The 19423-nt window shown below is 54.3% G+C and overlaps 9 protein-coding genes across 9 annotated transcripts; 4 read left to right on the top strand and 5 right to left on the bottom strand.

The window, feature by feature from the left end:
- The first annotated feature begins 1109 nt into the window (after positions 1 to 1109).
- KVR01_001329 (uncharacterized protein) lies at positions 1110 to 2600 on the top strand. The gene has a single exon (XM_044786738.1). It carries the CDS (start codon positions 1225 to 1227, stop codon positions 2335 to 2337), a length of 1113 nt encoding a protein of 370 aa, XP_044649284.1. The 5' UTR covers positions 1110 to 1224; the 3' UTR covers positions 2338 to 2600.
- A 139-nt stretch (positions 2601 to 2739) lies between these two features.
- Positions 2740 to 3479, top strand: KVR01_001109 (uncharacterized protein; the record flags this gene model as incomplete). Its single annotated transcript, XM_044793333.1, has 2 exons — positions 2740 to 3161; positions 3290 to 3479. The coding sequence occupies 2 exons, from the start codon at positions 2740 to 2742 to the stop codon at positions 3477 to 3479; spliced, it is 612 nt and encodes a 203-aa protein (XP_044649064.1).
- Positions 3480 to 4044: 565 nt separating this feature from the next.
- Positions 4045 to 5632, bottom strand: KVR01_001493 (uncharacterized protein). Its single transcript, XM_044788453.1, has 2 exons — positions 5085 to 5632; positions 4045 to 5003 (listed from the first exon to the last, which is right to left on the bottom strand). The coding sequence occupies exons 1-2, from the start codon at positions 5553 to 5555 to the stop codon at positions 4152 to 4154; spliced, it is 1323 nt and encodes a 440-aa protein (XP_044649448.1). The 5' UTR covers positions 5556 to 5632; the 3' UTR covers positions 4045 to 4151.
- Positions 5633 to 6342: 710 nt separating this feature from the next.
- Positions 6343 to 7863, top strand: KVR01_001400 (uncharacterized protein). Its single transcript, XM_044794703.1, has 2 exons — positions 6343 to 6994; positions 7093 to 7863. Exon 2 carries the CDS (start codon positions 7170 to 7172, stop codon positions 7734 to 7736), a length of 567 nt encoding a protein of 188 aa, XP_044649355.1. The 5' UTR covers positions 6343 to 6994; positions 7093 to 7169; the 3' UTR covers positions 7737 to 7863.
- A 112-nt stretch (positions 7864 to 7975) lies between these two features.
- Positions 7976 to 8635, bottom strand: KVR01_001371 (uncharacterized protein; the record flags this gene model as incomplete). The annotated part of the gene is made up of 1 exon (XM_044781380.1): positions 7976 to 8635. One exon carries the CDS (start codon positions 8633 to 8635, stop codon positions 7976 to 7978), a length of 660 nt encoding a protein of 219 aa, XP_044649326.1.
- Positions 8636 to 9533: 898 nt separating this feature from the next.
- On the bottom strand, positions 9534 to 11543 carry KVR01_001716 (uncharacterized protein). Its single transcript, XM_044782986.1, has 4 exons — positions 11062 to 11543; positions 10657 to 10991; positions 10129 to 10570; positions 9534 to 10059 (listed from the first exon to the last, which is right to left on the bottom strand). The coding sequence occupies exons 1-4, from the start codon at positions 11267 to 11269 to the stop codon at positions 9830 to 9832; spliced, it is 1215 nt and encodes a 404-aa protein (XP_044649671.1). The 5' UTR covers positions 11270 to 11543; the 3' UTR covers positions 9534 to 9829.
- Positions 11544 to 12198: 655 nt separating this feature from the next.
- KVR01_001658 (uncharacterized protein) lies at positions 12199 to 14673 on the bottom strand (the record flags this gene model as incomplete). The annotated part of the gene is made up of 1 exon (XM_044785487.1): positions 12199 to 14673. One exon carries the CDS (start codon positions 14671 to 14673, stop codon positions 12199 to 12201), a length of 2475 nt encoding a protein of 824 aa, XP_044649613.1.
- Positions 14674 to 15271: 598 nt separating this feature from the next.
- KVR01_001120 (uncharacterized protein) lies at positions 15272 to 17296 on the bottom strand (the record flags this gene model as incomplete). Its single annotated transcript, XM_044782114.1, has 2 exons — positions 15272 to 17192; positions 17265 to 17296. The coding sequence occupies 2 exons, from the start codon at positions 17294 to 17296 to the stop codon at positions 15272 to 15274; spliced, it is 1953 nt and encodes a 650-aa protein (XP_044649075.1).
- A 308-nt stretch (positions 17297 to 17604) lies between these two features.
- On the top strand, positions 17605 to 19314 carry KVR01_001242 (uncharacterized protein; the record flags this gene model as incomplete). The annotated part of the gene is made up of 1 exon (XM_044790443.1): positions 17605 to 19314. One exon carries the CDS (start codon positions 17605 to 17607, stop codon positions 19312 to 19314), a length of 1710 nt encoding a protein of 569 aa, XP_044649197.1.
- Positions 19315 to 19423: the final 109 nt, after the last annotated feature.

Here is a 19423-nt window from a genome sequence, read left to right as displayed (position 1 = left end):
ATACCACAATGGCTGAATCGGTACACCAAATCATGTCACTCTTTTGGAAAGCTTGACATAGAACGTATTTACTCGTTCGACGCAGGGGAAGTGACCAAGTCCTGTGTATGGCCGGGATCAAGATCACAAAGCCAGAAGATGTTTTCCAAGAATCCACCAGAAGGGAATATACAGATGCTTTGTTTACTTCGTCGCTGCAGCCAATTAGAGCCACCCATTCAACCCCAATAAGAGACATTCATCACGTATGAAGAAGGAATCGCACAAGCGATGTCATGAGTATACTGGCAGCTTAAAGGGCGGGGATGTATTATCCTGACGTACATTGGCATCTCAGCCGGCTTTAGTCCGTACCACGAGCGCCTCGGCCGTGAGGCACACTGTCCCTAGAATCCTCCAGCAGGCAGTCGCGGCAGGTATGGGGCTGTTGGACTGACATCGTGTGGAAACTCAGTGGGTGTCACGTCCCGAGCGGTTGTATCAGGTGTGGTATTGGGTGTCCGAACAGTTCGAAGCGACATCCCTAGGCATTTGTGTGGGTAGACAGTCTTGACTGTTCCTTACAAGCGCAGAGTCAATTGTCATCAGAAATCGATGAAACTCGCTGAGTGGGCCGTAAAGCAAACAATCTCAGAGATGGTTCCCGGTTCCTGGGGCGTCGAACACGACAAAATGTAGATGAGAAATCGCCTTTCTTATCAAATCTATAGGCAAAGAAATTGGAAGCGAGTCTGAGGGCAGTCCAAGACTCGTGTCGGGGGAAGCATATGATTTCGACGGCGGTGACGACTATGACCTTCAATGCGGCCGTCCAGATCCACCGACATCCACAAATGCCTGCTCAGATAGTACACACGACTCTGAAGGCATGCTTGCAGTGTTACTAAGAACCAAAATAGCTTTCCTGACTGGCAAACGAAGCCCAAAATGTGATATGACTTATACTTCGCGCAAGAGTGAGGTACAATTCTCGCCTTACTTAGCTTGGCCGTGCCAGGGGATTTCAACATGCGCCTGTCCAGGGCGGTCCTAGCGTCCCGGGCTCCTGGAATCGCAACGTTGGTGCCCCTGAAAATAAGGCACAGTACCGAGATCCAGTGACATCACCACTCTGGACCGTGGCAGATCCGAAAACGCATTGGACATTCGTTACCACCGGACCAGCTCCATGTCCACCCAATTCAGCAACTTACGGGGCTCGGGACAGATCGCAAAGCTGCATGTATGCTCCGATTGACCATGGCACGAGGCACACGCGCAGCTGCAAGCATGACACCGAGGAGGGAACTGCCCAGGCGCGCCGCACGATTAAAATCTGAGCAGTCACAGTCATCGCAGGTCAAGACAGAGCCGCAATCACCGCCCCGAGCCACCCCGAGGAAGCGAGCAGCACCAAAAGTCGAGGGTACCAGTGAGACTCCGAAGAGGGTCAAGACAGAAGATGAGAAAACAGCACCTAAGCCAAGCCCAAGCAAGAAGGGCAACCCGTCAGACCTGCGTGAAAAGAAACTCAAAGCCTACTCCCAATACGCCAACAGCTCCCCGTTCCCGGACTTTGCCCACCCAACACCAGAGGAATGCAAGCTGGCCCATAGGATACTAGCGTCCCTCCACGGGGAGCGAAACAGGCCAGAGAAGCTCGTCGCCCCGAGCTCCCGGGCCGGGTGCGGCGACTCACCCTCGGTGCTGGACGCCCTGGTGCGGACGATCCTGTCACAGAACACGTCCGACACCAACAGCACCCGCGCCAAGCAGAGCATGGACAAGGCGTACGGCAGCAGCGACAAGTGGGAGGCCATCGCGGAGGGGGGCCAGGCGAAGCTGCAGGAGGCCATCAAGTGCGGCGGGCTGAGCGTCGTCAAGAGCAAGGTCATCCTCAGCATCCTCGAGCAGGTCCACGAGCGCTACGGCAAGTACTCCCTGGACCACCTGCACGACGCGTCAAGCGAGGACGCGATGACCGAGATGCTGAGCTTCAACGGCGTGGGTCCCAAGACCGCCAGCTGCGTGCTGCTGTTCTGCCTGCAGCGGGAGAGCTTCGCCGTCGACACGCACGTGCACCGCATCACGGGCCTGCTGGGGTGGCGGCCGGCCAGGGCGAGCAGGGACGAGACTCACCAGCACTTGGATGCTCGGATTCCGGACGAGGACAAGTATGGGCTGCATATCCTCATCGTGTCCCATGGGAAGAAGTGTGAAGAGTGCAGGGCTGGTGGGAAGAACACGGGGAAGTGTGAACTGAGGAAGGCTTTCCGAAAGGGGAAGCTTGCTGGCGAGGCTGGGGAGGTGGTCAAAGAGGAAGAACAAGAGGAGGTGAAGATCAAGGATGAGGAGTGATAAACTTGTATGAAATAGGCCGGAAGCATATAGCTGTGGCTGCGTGGGAAAAGCAATTTGTGACAAACTATCTATGATGTTTGGCTCAAATTAGAACGCATGCCAGTCACCTCACCTATTTCGAAGGTCTGACTGGCTTGACTTTAACGTGCACTTGATCGAGTGAAGCCCCGATTAGTTTGACGGCTACCCACATCAAGAAAACGGATGTGCTAGCCGCTCCTATAGGTCGTATCGAATGACAAGAAGGCATCATAAACTGATTCAGTCAGACCTCAAAGACTGTTGAACATATAAAAGTGCACTACTTGATCAAGATGTTGGCGCGCGGCCTTCCCAGTTCATCACAGTCTCATCCGAATACAGGTTGACAAGATCATATCTTCTGAGAAGAATTCCAAAATGCATATCACCATCCTGAGCTTACTCCTCACCACTTTTCACATCCAGGCAGCCTGGACCTTTAAGACAATCCCGGACCTCGAGGCGCTGGGCTACACTGTACGCGACGCAACCCCTCCCTCGAGCGAGTGGTTACGTTATGATGTCTCGTACGGTACCACATTCCTCGCGGACCTAGCCATATACAAGGACAACCACTGGCCCGGTCTCCTGGGTGTATTCAACGCGCAGACTGACGATGATGACCGTCCCGATCGTCTTCCCCTCCGTGACCTCGAGCTTGGCTTTTGGGTTCACAAGGTGGGCCGTGATTCTTCAGATTTGCACTCAATAACGTATATGGACGTATACGAGGAGGCTCTCCAACAAGTCACGCATCGTGTGTACGAGCTCATGGGCAAGCTCGAGTCAGAAAACTTGTTGTAAGTAGATTCCACACCAAAACAGGCCCCTGTGCACACCCAGGTCGGCTCCCTTAAATAAGAACACATGAAAACCCTCCCCATGTTTCTAATTGATTGTTAGCTAATGGCTCCTCACTCAACAACAGGATTTTCCGAGACACAATCTCGGAAAATGAGAAGAAGGCGTACGACCTACTCCACACAGAGACCCCATTCGGCTCTGGAGCGCAGAAGATGACTGAAGAGTTCCAGGAAATGCAAGGAAAAGTTGTTGGGGGTTTTGGATATGAGGCACAGGCCGCGGGTGTGTTCCACTTCACCGTGTACTTCTCATAGTGATCTCGGCCTCGGAGCAGTTGCTGCCAGGAAACATGCTGTGGTTCACCTGAGCAGGCATCAGGATATTCAAGCAATAATCTAGCCTGGCTGGATAGCGAGCGTCAAATTCAAGACTCAGTTCTATTGATAAACGATCAAGCGTCTGTGATATATGTTTCCGTCTTGCAGCTTTGTGAGCCGGGCCGTAGGAATTCATAACTACAAACCTTATCCATGTGGTTTGTGCGTTCCTTAGGGACTTCAGGGCTTACTGTGTCCAAGCCTAGGAAACTTAAGAGGTTTTTGACGAGTACCCTAGGGTACTTGTTTCGTCTCTCATCAGGCAACATGACTGGAATTCTCGGTAGAAGCAGATACATACACCCTTCACACCCGAGGGCCAGGGGTTCTGCGTTGGACTTTCTGCGAACACGGTTCAAAGCCTCTGCGCAAACTCCCCCCGCCCCCCTCTGCTACATTTGATGCCCACTAGATCCATTTAATAGGGCTGAACACATACAATATATGTGTTGTAGAGTGGGAGAACTCTCTAGGTATCCATGAGCGGCCTATATTCAGACTGGACGAGTAAGTGTATGTGATATATCTCTTGGCCCCTTGTCATCATCCACAGCACGACTCGGATGTGATGATAAAAGTCTACTACTTGGAAAGACTGCGAACAATAACTCACAGCCCCGCTTCTTCCCTCTCTTTATCGTAAACGGAGTCCAGATCCTCCATCCAGAGCCACTTCAGCCTCTCCTGGAGCCGCTCTGCGACAATAGGCACCGCCTCTTCGTACGATAAGCTGATCAAGTCCGGTGACTCAAACTCGTACAACTCACCAGCCTCACGACTCGTGGTCACGACCTTTTGAGCCCGCGGGAGGCGGACTCGCTGGTAGAGCTCCATCCAACCCTCGACCGAGCCCTTCTTCCCCCGTGACAGCCAGTCCGCCAGCGCCTTGGACAGAATATACCCATCCTCAACGGCCTGCCCTGCACCTGCGCCCTGATGCGGCGTTGTGGCATGGCACGCATCCCCGAGGAGCGCGACCTTGCCATCGAGGAAGACCCACTGCGGCACGGGCTCGTGGTCGTTTATGCGCCACTTGGACGGGCGCTCGGGCATGAGCTGGATCATCTTCCGGACCGTCTCCTCGCAGTCGCCAAAGTCCTCCTCGAGCTCGCGCCTATCGCAGGTGCTCGTCCAGCTCTCCCTCAGGTCCGGGATCTCGTCCTCGCGCTTGGAAATGAAGGCGACGATGTTTAAGGAGCGCGACTGGCTGATCGGGAAGACCAGAAAGTGTTTATGCCTCGCCATCCAGATCACCGACCACGATTTGCCCGGCCATGTTTCCTTGGGCAGTTTGTCTATGGGCACGACGCCTCGGTATGCTATCTTGCCGCTGTATAGGGCCTTTCCCGTGATGAACTGCTTCCTTACTTCGGAGTGGATGCCGTCAGAGCCGATTAGAAGATCTGCCTCAGCCGTCGTGCCGTCCTTGAAGGAGATCTGGACGCCTCCCTCGCCGAGATCCTGCAGGCTTGATTAGCGCCCCATTGATCGCAGCGGGCAGCGGGCGATTGTCAAGGGAAACCGCTACTCAAAATCACTCACCTTCACTGAAGTGAACTTTTTGTTTGTGTGCAATGTCGCGACATTCCTCTCACGAATGAAACCTAGCAACACGTCCAGGAACTCGCTCCGCGCCATGCTCGACGGCCGCACCACGTCCTCATCCTTGATGGGACTATCAATGTGTGTGATGAACTCTCCGTTGTCCCACCGGCAGAAAGTAAACCACGAGCTGTCCATCCGGCCCTGGATGTCGTTCATGGCGGCGCCAACGCCTTTGATGTGGTGCATTAGCTTGGCGGCGTTGATGCCCAGACCGACGCCCGCCCCGATCTCCTTGTACTGGCTCGCCTGCTCATAGACATCAACGGCGATGGGTGGTAGCTTCTTGCTTTCCTGAGCTGGGACCTGGCGACAAAAGTGGTCTAGAAAGAGCGCGCATGTGAGGCCGCCTATGGCGCCGCCTACGATGGCGATGCGGAAGGGCTTAGTGTCGCCGTTTGTTTCGCCCATTACGGAAGTCTGGCGCCAGTCTTATATTTGAGTATATTTTCAGGAAACTTTGCGACTGAAATATCCGACTAAATTACTGCATTGTGCAGACGTTCTCGTTGAAAGTCGATGACATCGAGGACTGAGGCATCCCGTAAGCACAACTCAATGTGTCGCCTCCCATTTGTGCTTTACCCCACACTAATTAGCAGCTTCTGATGCACTACATACAGTCCATGTCCTGATCTCCCCAAGATGACTAGATTGCGACCTGCTGTCATTGGGTGATTGCACGGCTATTTATTCCCAGGGACCGTGGCGTCCCAGACCCGGCGGCGACGGGTTGCGGGGGATCAGGCTTGATTCAAGTGAGCTCGTTTCCATGGCGCGTCTAGGACTTTGAAGTTCAGGCGTATTCACCTCCTTGCTTTTCCCAGCCATCTTGTTCAATGAAGGGTCAGGATTGCCAAAGTATAACTCAACTGCCATACTCAGAGCATCATCAACGTTGGAAAGACATGCAACGGCTGCAAAATGTGGGGATCGGAAGCCCCACCGATGAGGGGCTCGGAACAGCGGGGCTCAGCTTACACGGCAGCATTATCGACGAGTATCCACTGTATTCCGTAGTACGGAACCGTCCGCGGCCCAGGTGTCAGATAAGCTTTGCAGGAGGAACATTATCTCCAACTATCGGACAGTGTTCGGCATTGACAGATGGAGACCGCCTGCGGGGTAAAGTAACGGACCGCCAAACGCTTTCTGGTCGAAGTAGCTTTCTATGAAGACTGAGACGGACTGCCTAACGGTGGCGTGGCACGGCGCTGACGTACAGACGCTCTGAGGTTTTCCCCCTTCTTCTTTGGCTGGACATCAGGGTGCGCAGTCTCAGGATTACTGATATAAGAAGGTCGTCCTTGGACACGACATCCGATATGGGAGCCCTCGCACCCACTGACTTCTGATAATTTTCAGACCGGCCATCAGTGACCACCCTGGGCAAGCCAGCACTGGCACAATCACCTAATGTCACGGTCTTCCCCACAGAGCCAGTGAGCAACTGTACTACGTATAGACTGATAACATGGCGCACGACCTGGGCGTTTGTTTTCCCCCACCTCCACCCGAGATTACCTAGGTACCGTTACCGGCGAACGTACCGCCTACCGTACTCTCCGTACCGGACTTAACCTGATCATCAATGCCAATCCATGGCGGCGCAAGCTGGCACTGCACCGCTGATGATGCCCACTTGCCAAGGGGGCGTTGTTTCGGCATTCGGGAAGCTGTCTGCTGGGCCTGCTCCTCACCAACGCTGAGAGCTCCCTGCACCGGGCGAAAGTCAAGGCGCTGGGGACGTTTGAGGATGACACAATCCCGAGTCGTTATTCGCCAGTCCGCGAGGCGAAGCGAGGCCCCCGGGCCTGCGGTGCGAGTCCTCATCTGAGGGGTACGTGAAGGTTCGGATCCTATTAAAGCGCCGTCATACCCAGCTTGAGAGGGGTTTATATGAGCGTCATTACCAAGCTCATTATTCCCCCCGTCTAAATCGCCACAGATAGATACCGTTCTCGAGAAGTACACGATATTGAAAAACATCCAACTCGGACGCCCAAGCATCTCAAAACCCTCACAATGGCCCCATCACTCCACCCCTCCATCGACAACGGCTTCACCAAGGGCGACCCGAACTTCCAAGGCGGCAAGCTCAAGTGCCACTGCTCAAGCAACCCAGTCGAGGTGACTCTCGGCAGCCAGGTGGCGCACAACCACGCCTGCGGCTGCTCCAAGTGCTGGAAGCCCAAGGGGGCGCTGTTCAGCGTGGTCGCCGTGGTGCCGCGCGACAAGCTGAGCGTGACCGCCAACGCCAACAAGCTCAAGGTCGTCGACTCGGAGGCCGTCATTCAGCGCAACGCGTGCAAGGACTGCGGCGTGCACCTGTTCGGCCGCATCGAGAAGGACCACCCCTTCAAGGGGCTCGACTTCGTCCACGTCGAGCTGTCCCAGGAGAAGGGCTGGCAGGAGCCCCAGTTCGCCGCCTTTGTCAGCTCCATCATCGAGCAGGGCTTCGACCCCAACAAGATGGACGACGTCCGCGGTGCGTTTGCGGCCAAGGGCCTTCAGACCTACGATGCCCTCTCGCCGCCGCTCATGGATGCTATCGCCACGTGGACGGCGCAGAAGGCTGGAAAGCTGTCGTAAGGAATGTGTGCCGATGGGAGGAGGTACCGAAGTATCCAAGAACGAGAGTACCTCTGTTGAGGTGGGGTCAACAAAAGTTTGTAGAATAGTTTGAGTGGTTCGAATAATTCATCGGGAAATCACTTGATATCACATCCGCCACCTTATGTCGCATTTATCAGTCAATGTCGACTCCAAAAGTGACAGGCTTGAAGGCTTGAAACCCATAATCCACAGAGATTTGCCATCATCATAAATCCTCAGTCCTTTTGCATCAACATCATGAAAAAGTCAGAGTCTTCTTTCGCCGCCTGTGCCTCTTCCAGTCTTCTCAAGTTTGCGTCGCGTTCACTCGTCTCCTGGCCCTTTCTCCGTGTCTCAGTCTCTTCGTGCACGAAGGTCTCCGTCTCCGACGTCATTGTTGGCGGGTCGTGCCCCTCCAAAAGAGCCGTGAAAAAGTCGATGTCCTCCTTGGCAATCATCTTGGTCATCCTGTGGTTTTTAGGTTGGCTGTTTTGGTTTCCGGTTTCACGCCCAGCCTCCGGCTCCACCTGGGCTACTTCGACCGAGGTTGCATGATATTTGTTAGACGCCGGATTCTCTGACATCTGGTTTGGTTGGATGGGGAAGGATTCGACCAGGACGCCATTGTTCCCAGAGTCTAGGCGGTATTCGGCCACATCGAGGCGGATGAATTGATCGATGCTTGTCTTGTGCTTGTCGGCCCTCCGCTTGTATACGTCTAGGGCATCCTCCGTCTGCCGTGACCACGACCTTGCGTCCGATGATGTCTCGTGGACTGGCGGGGGCCTCGCTGGCAATGATTCACTCTCGTACTGCATATTCGTATGTGTACGCGGTATGCGGTCGGTCGCCGAAGCCCTTTCAGCAATCTCGGATAGTTGTGGTTGTACGGCCATGGCCTCGAAGTGGATTGGTTCTTCATGTTGGAGGTTAATATCTGATGCGAGACTCAAGACACCATACATAAATATGCATCACTGCCGGATCTGGCCTGGGTGAATGCGAGGGTTATCTTGTGAATGGCGTTGCTGGCTTTATATGTCTTACCTTCCATTGTATCGTTAGTTGCACTTTGATAAGTTTTGTAAATTTTGGTCAAATCGAATTCTCTGGATGACTTTATTGCAGTTCTTGATTGTCCATAAATTGAGTTGTATTAAATGTGAGGTCTCGAACAGATTCATGGAATTGCTAGTTTGGAAGTGAATGAGGGAGGAAACACCTGGGCACAGGTTGAATCCTAGGAGATGGCCATCGCCGTGTTTTTACTTCGCCGCCAGACATCCGATTTCACATGAGATCGGGGAATTTTGCGTCATGCTATCTCAATTCGGACACCACTGGCGGCTCAAACGGCCTTTGAAGCAACGTTGACCTCAACGTTTCATATGGTCTGGTGGAATCCACCCACATCAGACAACGGGATACCCTGTCACTTCATCCCCGGCGTGCTAGTAAACTGAGAGTTTTCCAGGGGCCAGCCCGTCGGCAATGCTGTTGAAAAATTTAAATTTAACGTTTTGTTTAGGACAAATTGAGACAATGGATGTCATTCGCTCTTAATTTGTCTAGGCCATATAATCCGTTGTGAAAAGTCAGGGCAGTACTCAGCATTGCAACACAAATCTCCAAATTCAGAGCCTAAGGCTTCCTTTTAAATAATTGTTGGTTAACCTTGCAAGGGACATGTGGGCACTAGCTTACGAATGTGTAGACTAGATAGTACTTAACCGCCACTCGGCGGTGCAATTATGTGATACCACTTTTCAATATATAACATTGCTCTTATGAAATTCGCAGCATACGTGACGTTATATCCCGGTCTCTGACTCCGACTGGCCGTGACAGGAAACTGGATACAAGTCGCTAGTATTGGAAGAGTCTACGCTGCTGTTGGCCAGGCAATTCAGAACGCATGCGATTCACTTTATTGTCCATTATCACTCTAGCACATCGACGCTCGGTACATAATTGCCTATTGGGTACATGCAAGGTGAGCTGGCTACATGTCTAGCTGAACCTTGCAAGCCAATGGCAACCCTGAGCCCCGTCCAGTCATGAGCCTCGAGGTATCACTCTTAGATCAACTCTCATACAGACTGCCACTGAAATGTGACCGAATACGTGTTCGATGCGGTATAGACGCTGGCTTGCGTGGAACCTGAGGGAACGGCGCTGGCGTAGAACTTTGTCTGCCCGTTATATGCCAGCAAGCCGCCGGCCACAGAGAAGGTGCTCAAGGCGACGCCGCTCCCACAGCTGATGGCCCCGCTGACGACGCCGCAGTTGCCCTTGGACGAGGTCATAGTAAAGCCGCCGCCTGGGTGCAATGTGTTAGCGGTCCGCATTAATACGCACCATGTAACTGCGAGTAAGATATTTGACTTACTGGTTGCGGTGGTCTTGTACGTGGCGCACGTTCCGCCGACATACCAGGTGCCCGAGCTGATCAAGCACCCGTCCGCGTTGCCGTTGTACTGGGCATTCCAGTAGCCGGACCCAGTCACGGAGGTCCCGGTGGCAGTCGGAGCAGCAGTCGTGGCGGTCGCGGTGCTGGTCTTGGTCGAGGAGGTCGGCGAGGCGCCAGATTTGAGCGGGTACTTGATGCCGGTGCTGGGACAGCTTGAGGACTGGCCGGTGACAGCGGCAGGGACAAAGGCGTTGTCAGCCAAGGGTCCGTTGGTGAAGAAACCGTAATAGATCTGGTAGAGGGTGTTGCTGTTGCAGAGGATCACGGGGTCCTGACCAAAGGATGCGGAGATTGCCTTGATGATCTGGCTGGAGGTGTAGGTCGCCGTGTTGGACGGAACGATGCCGGCTTTTGACAGGACCTGGACGTCAATGTCAGCATGACGGGTCTGTGAGGAGCGACGCTTGTCTTGAGTCCCCGTCGTATATGACATTGAACAATACGCACAGTATAAGTGTCCAGTGACTTGAATAGGTTGACGACGATCTTGAAGAAGTCAACGGCTTCCTCTCCGGTCTGGTAGCCCGAGTAGCAGCTAGGCTCGATGGTTGAGATACAAGTGCCGTGCTTGGACCACTCGTGCTCCCAGAATGCCTCCGGGCTCTCTGAATCACTGAGCCAGTATTGGTTCATGTAATCTAAGAGCGATTGGCTGCCGTAGGTCTTGATGAGCGCCGTCAGGTTTGTGTATGCTCGGCTAGAATCACAGCTCGAGTCAAATGTGCCATCGCAATTGTCTGGCCACAGACCGTGAATGGTCCATGAATTGGATGGACCAGTGACTACAGCCCAAAATCGGTCAGCAATGTGAGCAGAAGCCGGTGGACAGCCCAGCAGCTCTGGAGCACTCACCTGGATCGGTGTCCCAGAACTGGGTCTGCAGGAACTGGCCGCCTGGCTTGTTCACGCAGCAAGCGTCCGCCGAGCTAGCTGCCGTTGAGCAGCTCTTGACTGATCCCGAGCATGTTGCCCTCGTGTTGAAGATGGAGGCACCAGTATTTGCGGTGACGAGAGGCGAGGCAGCGAGAGACGCCAAAACAGCGAGGGCGAAGATGGCCATTTCGTCGGCCGGCTATAGTCAGAGACGACCACAGTTGTCACGAAGGCGTCGTGTCGTGTGTTAAGTAGCCCTGGAGGTACTTGGCGAGTGTGAGACGGACGGACGATGTGGACACAGGACTTAGAAGGTGGATAAGGCACCTTGAAGCTATCTGAGCTAGAAGGCACTCACTTGTACTTATTGAGAAGGAGAAGGTCAATAAGGTTCGTCCACAGCTGTCGTGCAATCAAGCATTCTGGCTCGGGTCGTTCCCACGATCATGACTGGGGCCGATCAGCTGTGACCTTCCGCATCAGGTTGCTCACGGCCGAAGGGGGGCCCATTATTCGCTGGTCACTCTGGCCGCAGGACAGCGGCACCGGCCAAGCAGCCTGGCAGCCCACTTCCCGCTGGGGCTCATTACGGCTGTCTTCGAATCAGGCCTCTCGCCCTGCCACTGGCACCCCGTAGGCACCCACCCACCATGACAGATGCACCCCTGTTGGCTGGGGTTGTAATCGTTCTAGTTGGCTCGGGGCCGGGAGTCGGTGCTTTTTCCTCTACCCTATGGTAGATTTCCAGGGACGCATGTACAGCAAGACAGGGCCAATCAGCTGGGTTCAGCTTCAAACGTGCAACACGCGTCTTCCTTCTTCTTCCCTGGCTGGCCTGGCTCACTGCCCCCTTGCCTCCTTACCGGTTCACCAACAACATTCGGAACGCATGTGACATCACTCGGTCTGACGAATGTATATCCCGAACGATTGCGCTATGAAACACCTCTTGCTGAGCCTATATCACCAAGCCATTCCCAGACACATTACCCTATGAGCACTCCTCACATGCATCAACTGCAGAGAGGGCTCCTGATAACAATGATGGCCCGAATGCAAAGTGCAACGCTCGATCCTCGTTGACCCGCCTTTTCCATACTATTCGAAGCTAAATGCTTAGCCGCTGGACTTGCCTTCTTCATCCAGCAGACCAGCTTGGTACAGCGCCAGCAGCGAGAAGTGGCCGCCGACGACCGGCCGGGCCCTGAACCTGAGGTCGAAGCTAGGATATCCGCCGCTGCCAACAGTGTCGTAGAGGTCAGTGAAGGGCAGATCAGTCGAGGTCTGGTTGATCCAGAACGCGACGGCGTTCACGATCAGCCTCCGCGTCTCGGGGGTGCACGTCGCCGCCGCCCACAACTCCCAGTCGCTCTTGGTGTACGTGTGGCGGCTGTCGAGCGGCACGCCGTACACCTGGCTCTGCAGCGCGTACCAGTCCGACTGCATCGCGTAGACCTCGTCGCTCACGACTTCCAGGTCCAGGAGCCGGTCCATGTACGTGTTGTACAGCAGACCCCAGCTCGAGCGCCATTGGTACGCGAGCAGCGTGTGCTTCGCGGCCGGGTCGATGGCGAGGGCCTCCCACGTCGCGTAGTAGTCGCTCGCCGTCGCCGAGAAGTTGGCCGCGTCCTCGGGGTGTCCTGCGACCTGCGCCATCTCCGCCATGGCCCGCAGCCCCAGGATCCCCTTGAGCGCCAGGTTTGTCTGATTCTCCTTCGGCCCCGCAAAGTCGTCCGTGCTGAGCTGGAACTCGGGTATCAGGCTGAACCGGGCCAGGAACTCGGCCCACTGCTTCATGGTTGGGTAGTGGGCGCTGAGCCAGCCGCCGTCGCCCGTGAACTTGTAGTAGGCATACGACATGAGCAGCATGTTTCCACTCTCCTCCACTGGCATGTATTCGTCGATGCCGTCTGTGTGGCCTGTGGCGTTTGGGAAATGGAAACCGAGGTCGTGCATTGAGTAGCTGTCTGGGTAGAAGCCGGATTCTGTGTTCTGGTACATGGGCTCCAGCGTGTATTTAAGCATTTCGGGGTTTGCCCAGAGGAAAAAGGGGGTCGCTGGATACAGGACGTCTACTGTGTTTATATTTCCGTCGGAAGATATTTCCTTCTGGAACATGAGTGGTGCCTCATCGCTCGCTGTGCCTGGTGGTGGGACGGCGTAGACATATGCGGCCATTACCTGCCGCGACGAAAGCGCAACTATAGAGTAATATGCATCTGCCTCGTTGATATTTGGGATCGCAATGCCACTGGAGTCGTCCGTGGCCAAGAATCCGTACGCGTTGTTTGGATCGAATTTGTACTGTTGGCCGTACCGATCTACGCCGTAAGAGTAACCGTCAGAGTTGTTGGGATGTATAGTCGCCGTAGTGGAGTTTCGATTCGTCCTGGTGTGGCTGAGGGCGTTGTCGCTGTCCGTGTAGTAAGCGCCTACGTCCGCCCTCAACTGAGCCTCAAACGTGGCGCCCAGCTGAGACACGGCGCCGAAATCGTTCCAATGAAACAGAATCATGGAGTGCATGTCGCCGTAGCACTTCTCCATCCACGGCACCAGGGCACTGGATCCCCCGGGGTTAAGGTAACGTACGACCGGCGTCTGGACCGAGCCGATTGTGTACCGCACATGGGCTGATGTGACATTGCCGAAATCATGGGAAAATGCAAACACGGGCTCAAGTGGCCCCCAGCCCCGGTAGGCGGGATCAATCGTGTTACTGAGCGAATGCTGGTTGACGAACTCGGCACGTACTTCCGCGGCGAAGCCACTCTGAAAACTGAAAGCCCCAGAGCCCTCGGAGCTTGTAGTATAGGTGACGTTGCCCCATGTTGGGAAGTCCTCGTTTTCTCCGAACGTGTAGGATTTCTCAAGGTGATATACCCAAGAAAATAAACCAGGACTAGTAGTGCTTGATGTGTGTGTCACCTCCCGGGTCGCGACGCCGGGTGAGGGAGGCACATAATCTTGGCCATCCGTCTTGAGACCCCAGATAATAGGTAGATTGCTGTTGGGTGTTATCCATGCGCCGTTGATGTCGGAGTAGAACTGCACGCTATGCTCCTCACAATCTATAGACTCGACGCTGACTGTGAGGTAACTGAGCGGGATAGAGCTCCTGCAGATGTCGTTTGGTGTGACTGGGGAGAAGAAGCTGGCCTCGATGGTGACAGGGCCGGCAAGGAAGGTAAAGTTGGAGTACTGAGAGTCGTAGCTGACGATCTTCGGCTTGGCAGCTTGCAGTTTGGCTGGAGTCGGTGGACACTCCGATCCAGTTCCGAGGTATGAGTACGAAATTCCATCCACTGAGACTATGCCTTCCCACCCGATAGGAGCCCCAGTCCAGAAGACGGCATCGGCGCTGTTCAATGTAGCGCCCCTGGCTGTCTTGGACCACGCACTGAGATAGGGACTTCTCACTGCTAGAGGCAGAGCAGGAGGCTTGGCGGGCGAGTAGCTCGGAAGGGGGTTGTTGTTGGGGTCAACATTCTGACGGCGCTGTCGAGGGCCTGAAAGTTGTTGCGCGAGGCTGTAGTCGAGAATAGTCAAAATAAAGACGACAATGATACAGCGGGGGAGAAATCTGCTGGCCATCTTGGCAAATACTACTGGAAAGCTTATTGTGAAGAGAGTGCGCAGGTCAAGCGACGGTGCCAGAATATTCAGGCCGGGTGGAAGTAGAAATCCTATCTACTAGGTGTTGGCGAGTGCATTTACCGCAACGTTTGCTTTGCGGCGGTTGTTTTGCAACTTTTATTTTCTATCCTAGCCTACCAAGGCGCCGAATCTACTTGCCGCCATTTCGTGCCATATTGCATCACGTATTCCTGCTTCCATCGCAACCGTGTCACTCGTCCTCGGGTTGTCCCTGCAAACACATTATTCACTGTGTGCGAACAGGGTATGCAAGTGCCCATTGCTAATAATAATATCTTAGTTATTGCCGGCTTGCTTTGAGCCGCACAAATGCAGCTCTGTGATGTCTCGCCTCCGGAGGCACACTAGCGTTGCTGGATGCATGCTGCGAGCATGCTTTGTCACACCCTGAGATCATATCTCGTAGTTATCGTTGGAGTACATGCCCAAGCGACAAGTCCGGGACACCGCATTTGCTGGTCCTAGTCTCATGTACGTGTCTTGGGCCGCAAGGCACTTATGCACTCAAACACGTGCCGAGTGCGTCTTGTTCGTCTTATAGTTTCTCCCGGTCTACCGGAATAATGCTACATATAGCAGTACCCGCGGCAATACTCTCTCCTTCATCGAGATCAACAAGAGAACGGACAGTCCCAGATCGATGTGATCTGACTTCCAGTTCCATCTTCGCCTGTCTTATGATCATAACCGCCTCCTCTTCTCTAACCATGTCCCCATCATCTTTCAAGAACTCGACGATTTGGCCTGCTATAGGGCAGATAAGCTGTGTGAGATCTTCGCGTGTAGATTGAGAGTGACCGAGCGAGCCCTTGAGATTGAGTTGTGTTTCTGATTGCTTCAGAAGCCGGATAGTGTAGCTCTTCTGTATATTCTTGTCCAAGGAAGCGTCTAGATCACCCATGGTAGACAACTTGACAGCCAGTGATTCGGGAAAGTCATTTCGGATCACACTTGTAACTGAGACAAGGTTTTCGAAGATCTTCATATCGTTGCTGCCTTCGATCTGAATCTGAAATTGTTCTCCCTTCCTGATGAGCTGGCTTGACGATTTCGAAGATTTGGCAGAATTTCCAGTACGATCAATGTCGGACAGGCTTTCACCAAATGGCTTTACGAGCCCTCGTTTCGATGTGTTGAGCACCTTAAGGTTCTTTTCTAACCATTGCGTATCGAATTGAGCTCTCCGGAAGTCTGTAGATCGCACAATACCCAGCAGCAGGCTAACGCTCGTCGTCACACCGTCGATCAAGACATCCTGCAACGCTCTCTCGGCTTTGGCGACTGTGGCATCCCAGTTGGGACTTGTGACGATAAGTTTGGCCAGGAGGGGGTCAAAAGCCGCCGAGACAGTCACGCCGGTGCGGAGGTGAGTATCTAGTCTGACCCCATTGCCATATGGGAAGAGAACGCTGCGAATCCTGCCGATTGAAAGTGAGAAATCCTGTTTGGCGTCCTCTGCCGTAATCCTGAGTTGTATGGACCTTAACTTGGGCGGGGCCATAGTGTCGTTTTGCTCCAGTGGTATCTCGACGCCGATATCCGGTAAGTTCCTACCAAGGGCAATGAGGAGCTGAATTCGAACGAGATCAACGCCACATATGGCTTCCGTAATGGTGTGCTCTACTTGAATTCGAGGGTTGATCTCCATGAAATAGAATTCTGAGCTCTTTGGGGAAACGAGAAATTCCCAAGTACCGAGTGACTGATACTTGATGGCTTTTGCCATCCGCACAGCAGAGTCGATGACGGATGCAATCAGCGTACGATTCGAGACAGTTGAAGGAGCGATCTCAACTACTTTCTGGAACCGGCGCTGTATTGAGCACTCGCGCTCCCAAAAGTGAAGAACATTTCCATTCGTGTCGCCAACGATCTGGACTTCTATGTGACGAAAGTCGTCGAGTGCAGCTTTCTCGGCAAATACTTGGTTGCTAGGGCTCTCGTTCACGGCTCTTCGGAAGCTTGATTCAAGATCCCCCTCCCGGCGAACAAGGCGGATGCCTCTCCCTCCACCACCATCGACTGCCTTTATCATAATTGGGAAGTCGACATCTTTTGCGAATATCCGCAGCGTCTCAGAATCACCAACCGCCTCGGTCAAGGCCGGAAGTACTGGTACACCACACTCCTCGGCCAATCTTCTCGCACTCAGCTTGTCACCCGTCCTGGTGAGGAGGTCGGCACCGGGGCCCACGAAGGCGATGCCAGCCGCCTTGAGCTGCTGACAAAAATCAGGCGATTCGGACAAGAACCCGTACCCGGGGTGCACAAAGTCCACGCGGTGCTCTAAACACAAGGATACCAGGTACGACGTCTCCGTGTATGAGGACACAGAGGGAAGCTGCACTGCCTCATGGGCGTGTGCGATGTGCGCGTCATCGCCCTCTGTCCAGACGGCAATGGTGTGGAGGCCAAGTTCGCGGGCCGATGAGAGAATTCTAACCGCGATTTCACCTCTTCGGATTCGTGGTCAGTCACCATGAGCTCGGCGGGTAGTTCCTGGTGTTCATTCCAGCTTGCATACTCACCTGTTGGCCACGAGAATACGTGTAGGAGCCATGATCAGAATGCCACCCTGCAGTTCCGAGAGTCTGGCAAGAGCGTTACAAAGAGAACATTCACAACAATGATAATCATGGAAGTCATTGATTTGTAGGGATTCACTTGATGGGGAGTGTTCTAGGTTTTGGTGGAGACTCGATGCCGTCTCCAACCCCCGCCTCCAGCGAATCCGTGGACCTCGGCTGCTGCTGGGGTGTCCGGTTTGGAGGCATCGAAACGGCGCCGTCTCGTTGTGGCCCTCGGCACCTTGGTTTCACCCGGATCAATCATTACAAGGCACACAGTTCGAATCAGTACTGCATCTCAATGGCTGGGGACGATGATGGCTCCAAGGCGAAGCTGCGCCTGAAGCAGATCGAAGGTCAAATACAGAGTCCCGCCCACACCAACGACAGCAGCACACGAACAGCTTCGCCAGAGGAAAAGGCGCCGAAGCGGGCCAAAAGGAAGGACAAAAATGCTTCACCTGCCGACTGGTCCGACATACTGGGGCAGGTTGCAGACGTGAAGAAAATTGCAGAAACACCACCCACAAGTCGCCGGGGCTACGTGCGCCAGAAGCAAGCAGGCAAGCTATGGGTGCGTGAGCGTATCGAGGCCTTCCTCGATCCAGGGAGCTTCTATGAGGTCGGGTCCGTAGCAGGGACCATCGACTGGAGGACAACGACTGCCGGCAAGGACGGCAAGACCAAAGACGAGGTCCAAGGTTTCACGCCGAGTAACAATGTCCAAGGTTTCGGTACTGTGGGCGGGCGCCGTATCCTGTTCACGGCGGACGACTTCTCGCTGCGAGCAGGCCACGCTGACGGGGCTATATGGGCCAAGACGGTTTACATGGAGAGACTATGCCTGGATCTGCGGTTGCCTATCGTCAAACTCGTCGACGGCAGCTCTGGAGGGGGCTCGGTCACGACAATCAAAAAGGACGGGTTTAGCTACGTGCCGCCGACGCCCGGCTTCAGGGAGGTGGCAGAGCAGCTCAGCCTTGGGATCCCCAATGTCGGTGCTGTGTTGGGCCCGGCAATTGGCCTCGGTGCGATGCGGGTGACTGCGTGCCATTTTTCCGTCATGGCGAGTGATGTCGGCTCCTTGTTCAACGCCGGACCTCATGTGGTTGCGAAGGCAACTTTTGAGGAGGGACTGACTGCGGGTGAGCTGGGCGGGCCAGAAGTGCATTGTGAAAATGGCACAATTGACAACGCCGCCCCTGACGAGGCTTCTTGTTTCGAACAAATCAGAAAGTTCATCTCGTACGTCCCTGACTGTGCGGCTAACTCTCTGCCACCGATCGCAGAGGCCACAGATCCTTCGGACAGAGACGTGAACTCGCTACGTACAATCATACCTCGGCGCCGACAACGGGCTTATGCGATGCGACGGCTGATACAAACCACGTTGGACCAAGACTCATGGTTCGAAATAGGCGCTGGCTGGGGGAACACAGCATTTGTGGGACTCGGTCGCCTGAGTGGCCGGCCAGTCGGCGTCATCGCGAACAACCCCGAAGTGCTCAGCGGTGCCACGGATGCGTCAGGCGCACAGAAGATGACGAGACATTTGAACCTGTGCGACGTCTTCAACCTTCCCCTGATCCAGTTCGTCGACTGCCCTGGATACGCTGTCGGCACTGCTGCAGAACGCCAGGCAACAATGAAATACGGAGTCGAACTTGGCAAGGCATACTATTCAACCACCATGCCAATATTCAATGTCCTTGTCAGAAAATGCTATGGAGTTGCCGGGGGACTCATGGCCGACTGTCGGGACCCTCACAACCGCGTCGCCTGGCCGAGTCTGGAGTCGGGAAGCCTGCCGCTGGAAGGAGGCATTGAGGCCAGCCATTCAAGAGAGCTGAAAGAGGCAGGAGACAAAAGAGCTGAGGTTTACGATGATTTGATGGATGAGTATACCAGATTGCAGAACCCTGTGCGCACTGCTGCCGCATTTAATGTCCCGGAGATCATAGACCCGGCAGAGACAAGACGCCTGCTCTGCGTGTGGACAACTCATATGTAAGTTGCTTAAATCTGTCACAAGTCATAGTAGTTCATGAGCTGACAATACTTCAGGTACAACGTGAAGCTTCCAGAGAGACTAAGGGATCGGCAAAGTGGAAAGATTCACC

The sequence above is a fragment of the Diaporthe batatas genome (genome assembly GCF_019321695.1).
Source record: "Diaporthe batatas strain CRI 302-4 chromosome Unknown Contig00002, whole genome shotgun sequence".
NCBI classification, from domain to species: domain Eukaryota; kingdom Fungi; phylum Ascomycota; class Sordariomycetes; order Diaporthales; family Diaporthaceae; genus Diaporthe; species Diaporthe batatas.
This window is presented reverse-complemented; position numbering and strand designations above follow the sequence as displayed.

Excerpts from the sequence above, each read along its gene's own strand:
- KVR01_001329 (XM_044786738.1), top strand. The coding sequence starts at position 1,225 with ATGCTCCGATTGACCATGGCACGAGGCACACGCGCAGCTGCAAGCATG.
- KVR01_001493 (XM_044788453.1), bottom strand. The coding sequence starts at position 5,555 with ATGGGCGAAACAAACGGCGACACTAAGCCCTTCCGCATCGCCATCGTA. Across the intron at positions 5,004-5,084 it reads AAAAGTTCACTTCAGTGAAG|GATCTCGGCGAGGGAGGCGT; the intron begins GTGAGTGATTTT and ends TCAAGCCTGCAG.
- KVR01_001400 (XM_044794703.1), top strand. The coding sequence starts at position 7,170 with ATGGCCCCATCACTCCACCCCTCCATCGACAACGGCTTCACCAAGGGC.
- KVR01_001716 (XM_044782986.1), bottom strand. The coding sequence starts at position 11,269 with ATGGCCATCTTCGCCCTCGCTGTTTTGGCGTCTCTCGCTGCCTCGCCT. Across the intron at positions 10,571-10,656 it reads AGTCACTGGACACTTATACT|GTCCTGTCAAAAGCCGGCAT; the intron begins GTGCGTATTGTT and ends ATTGACGTCCAG. Across the intron at positions 10,060-10,128 it reads GTACAAGACCACCGCAACCA|GCGGCGGCTTTACTATGACC; the intron begins GTAAGTCAAATA and ends CATTGCACCCAG.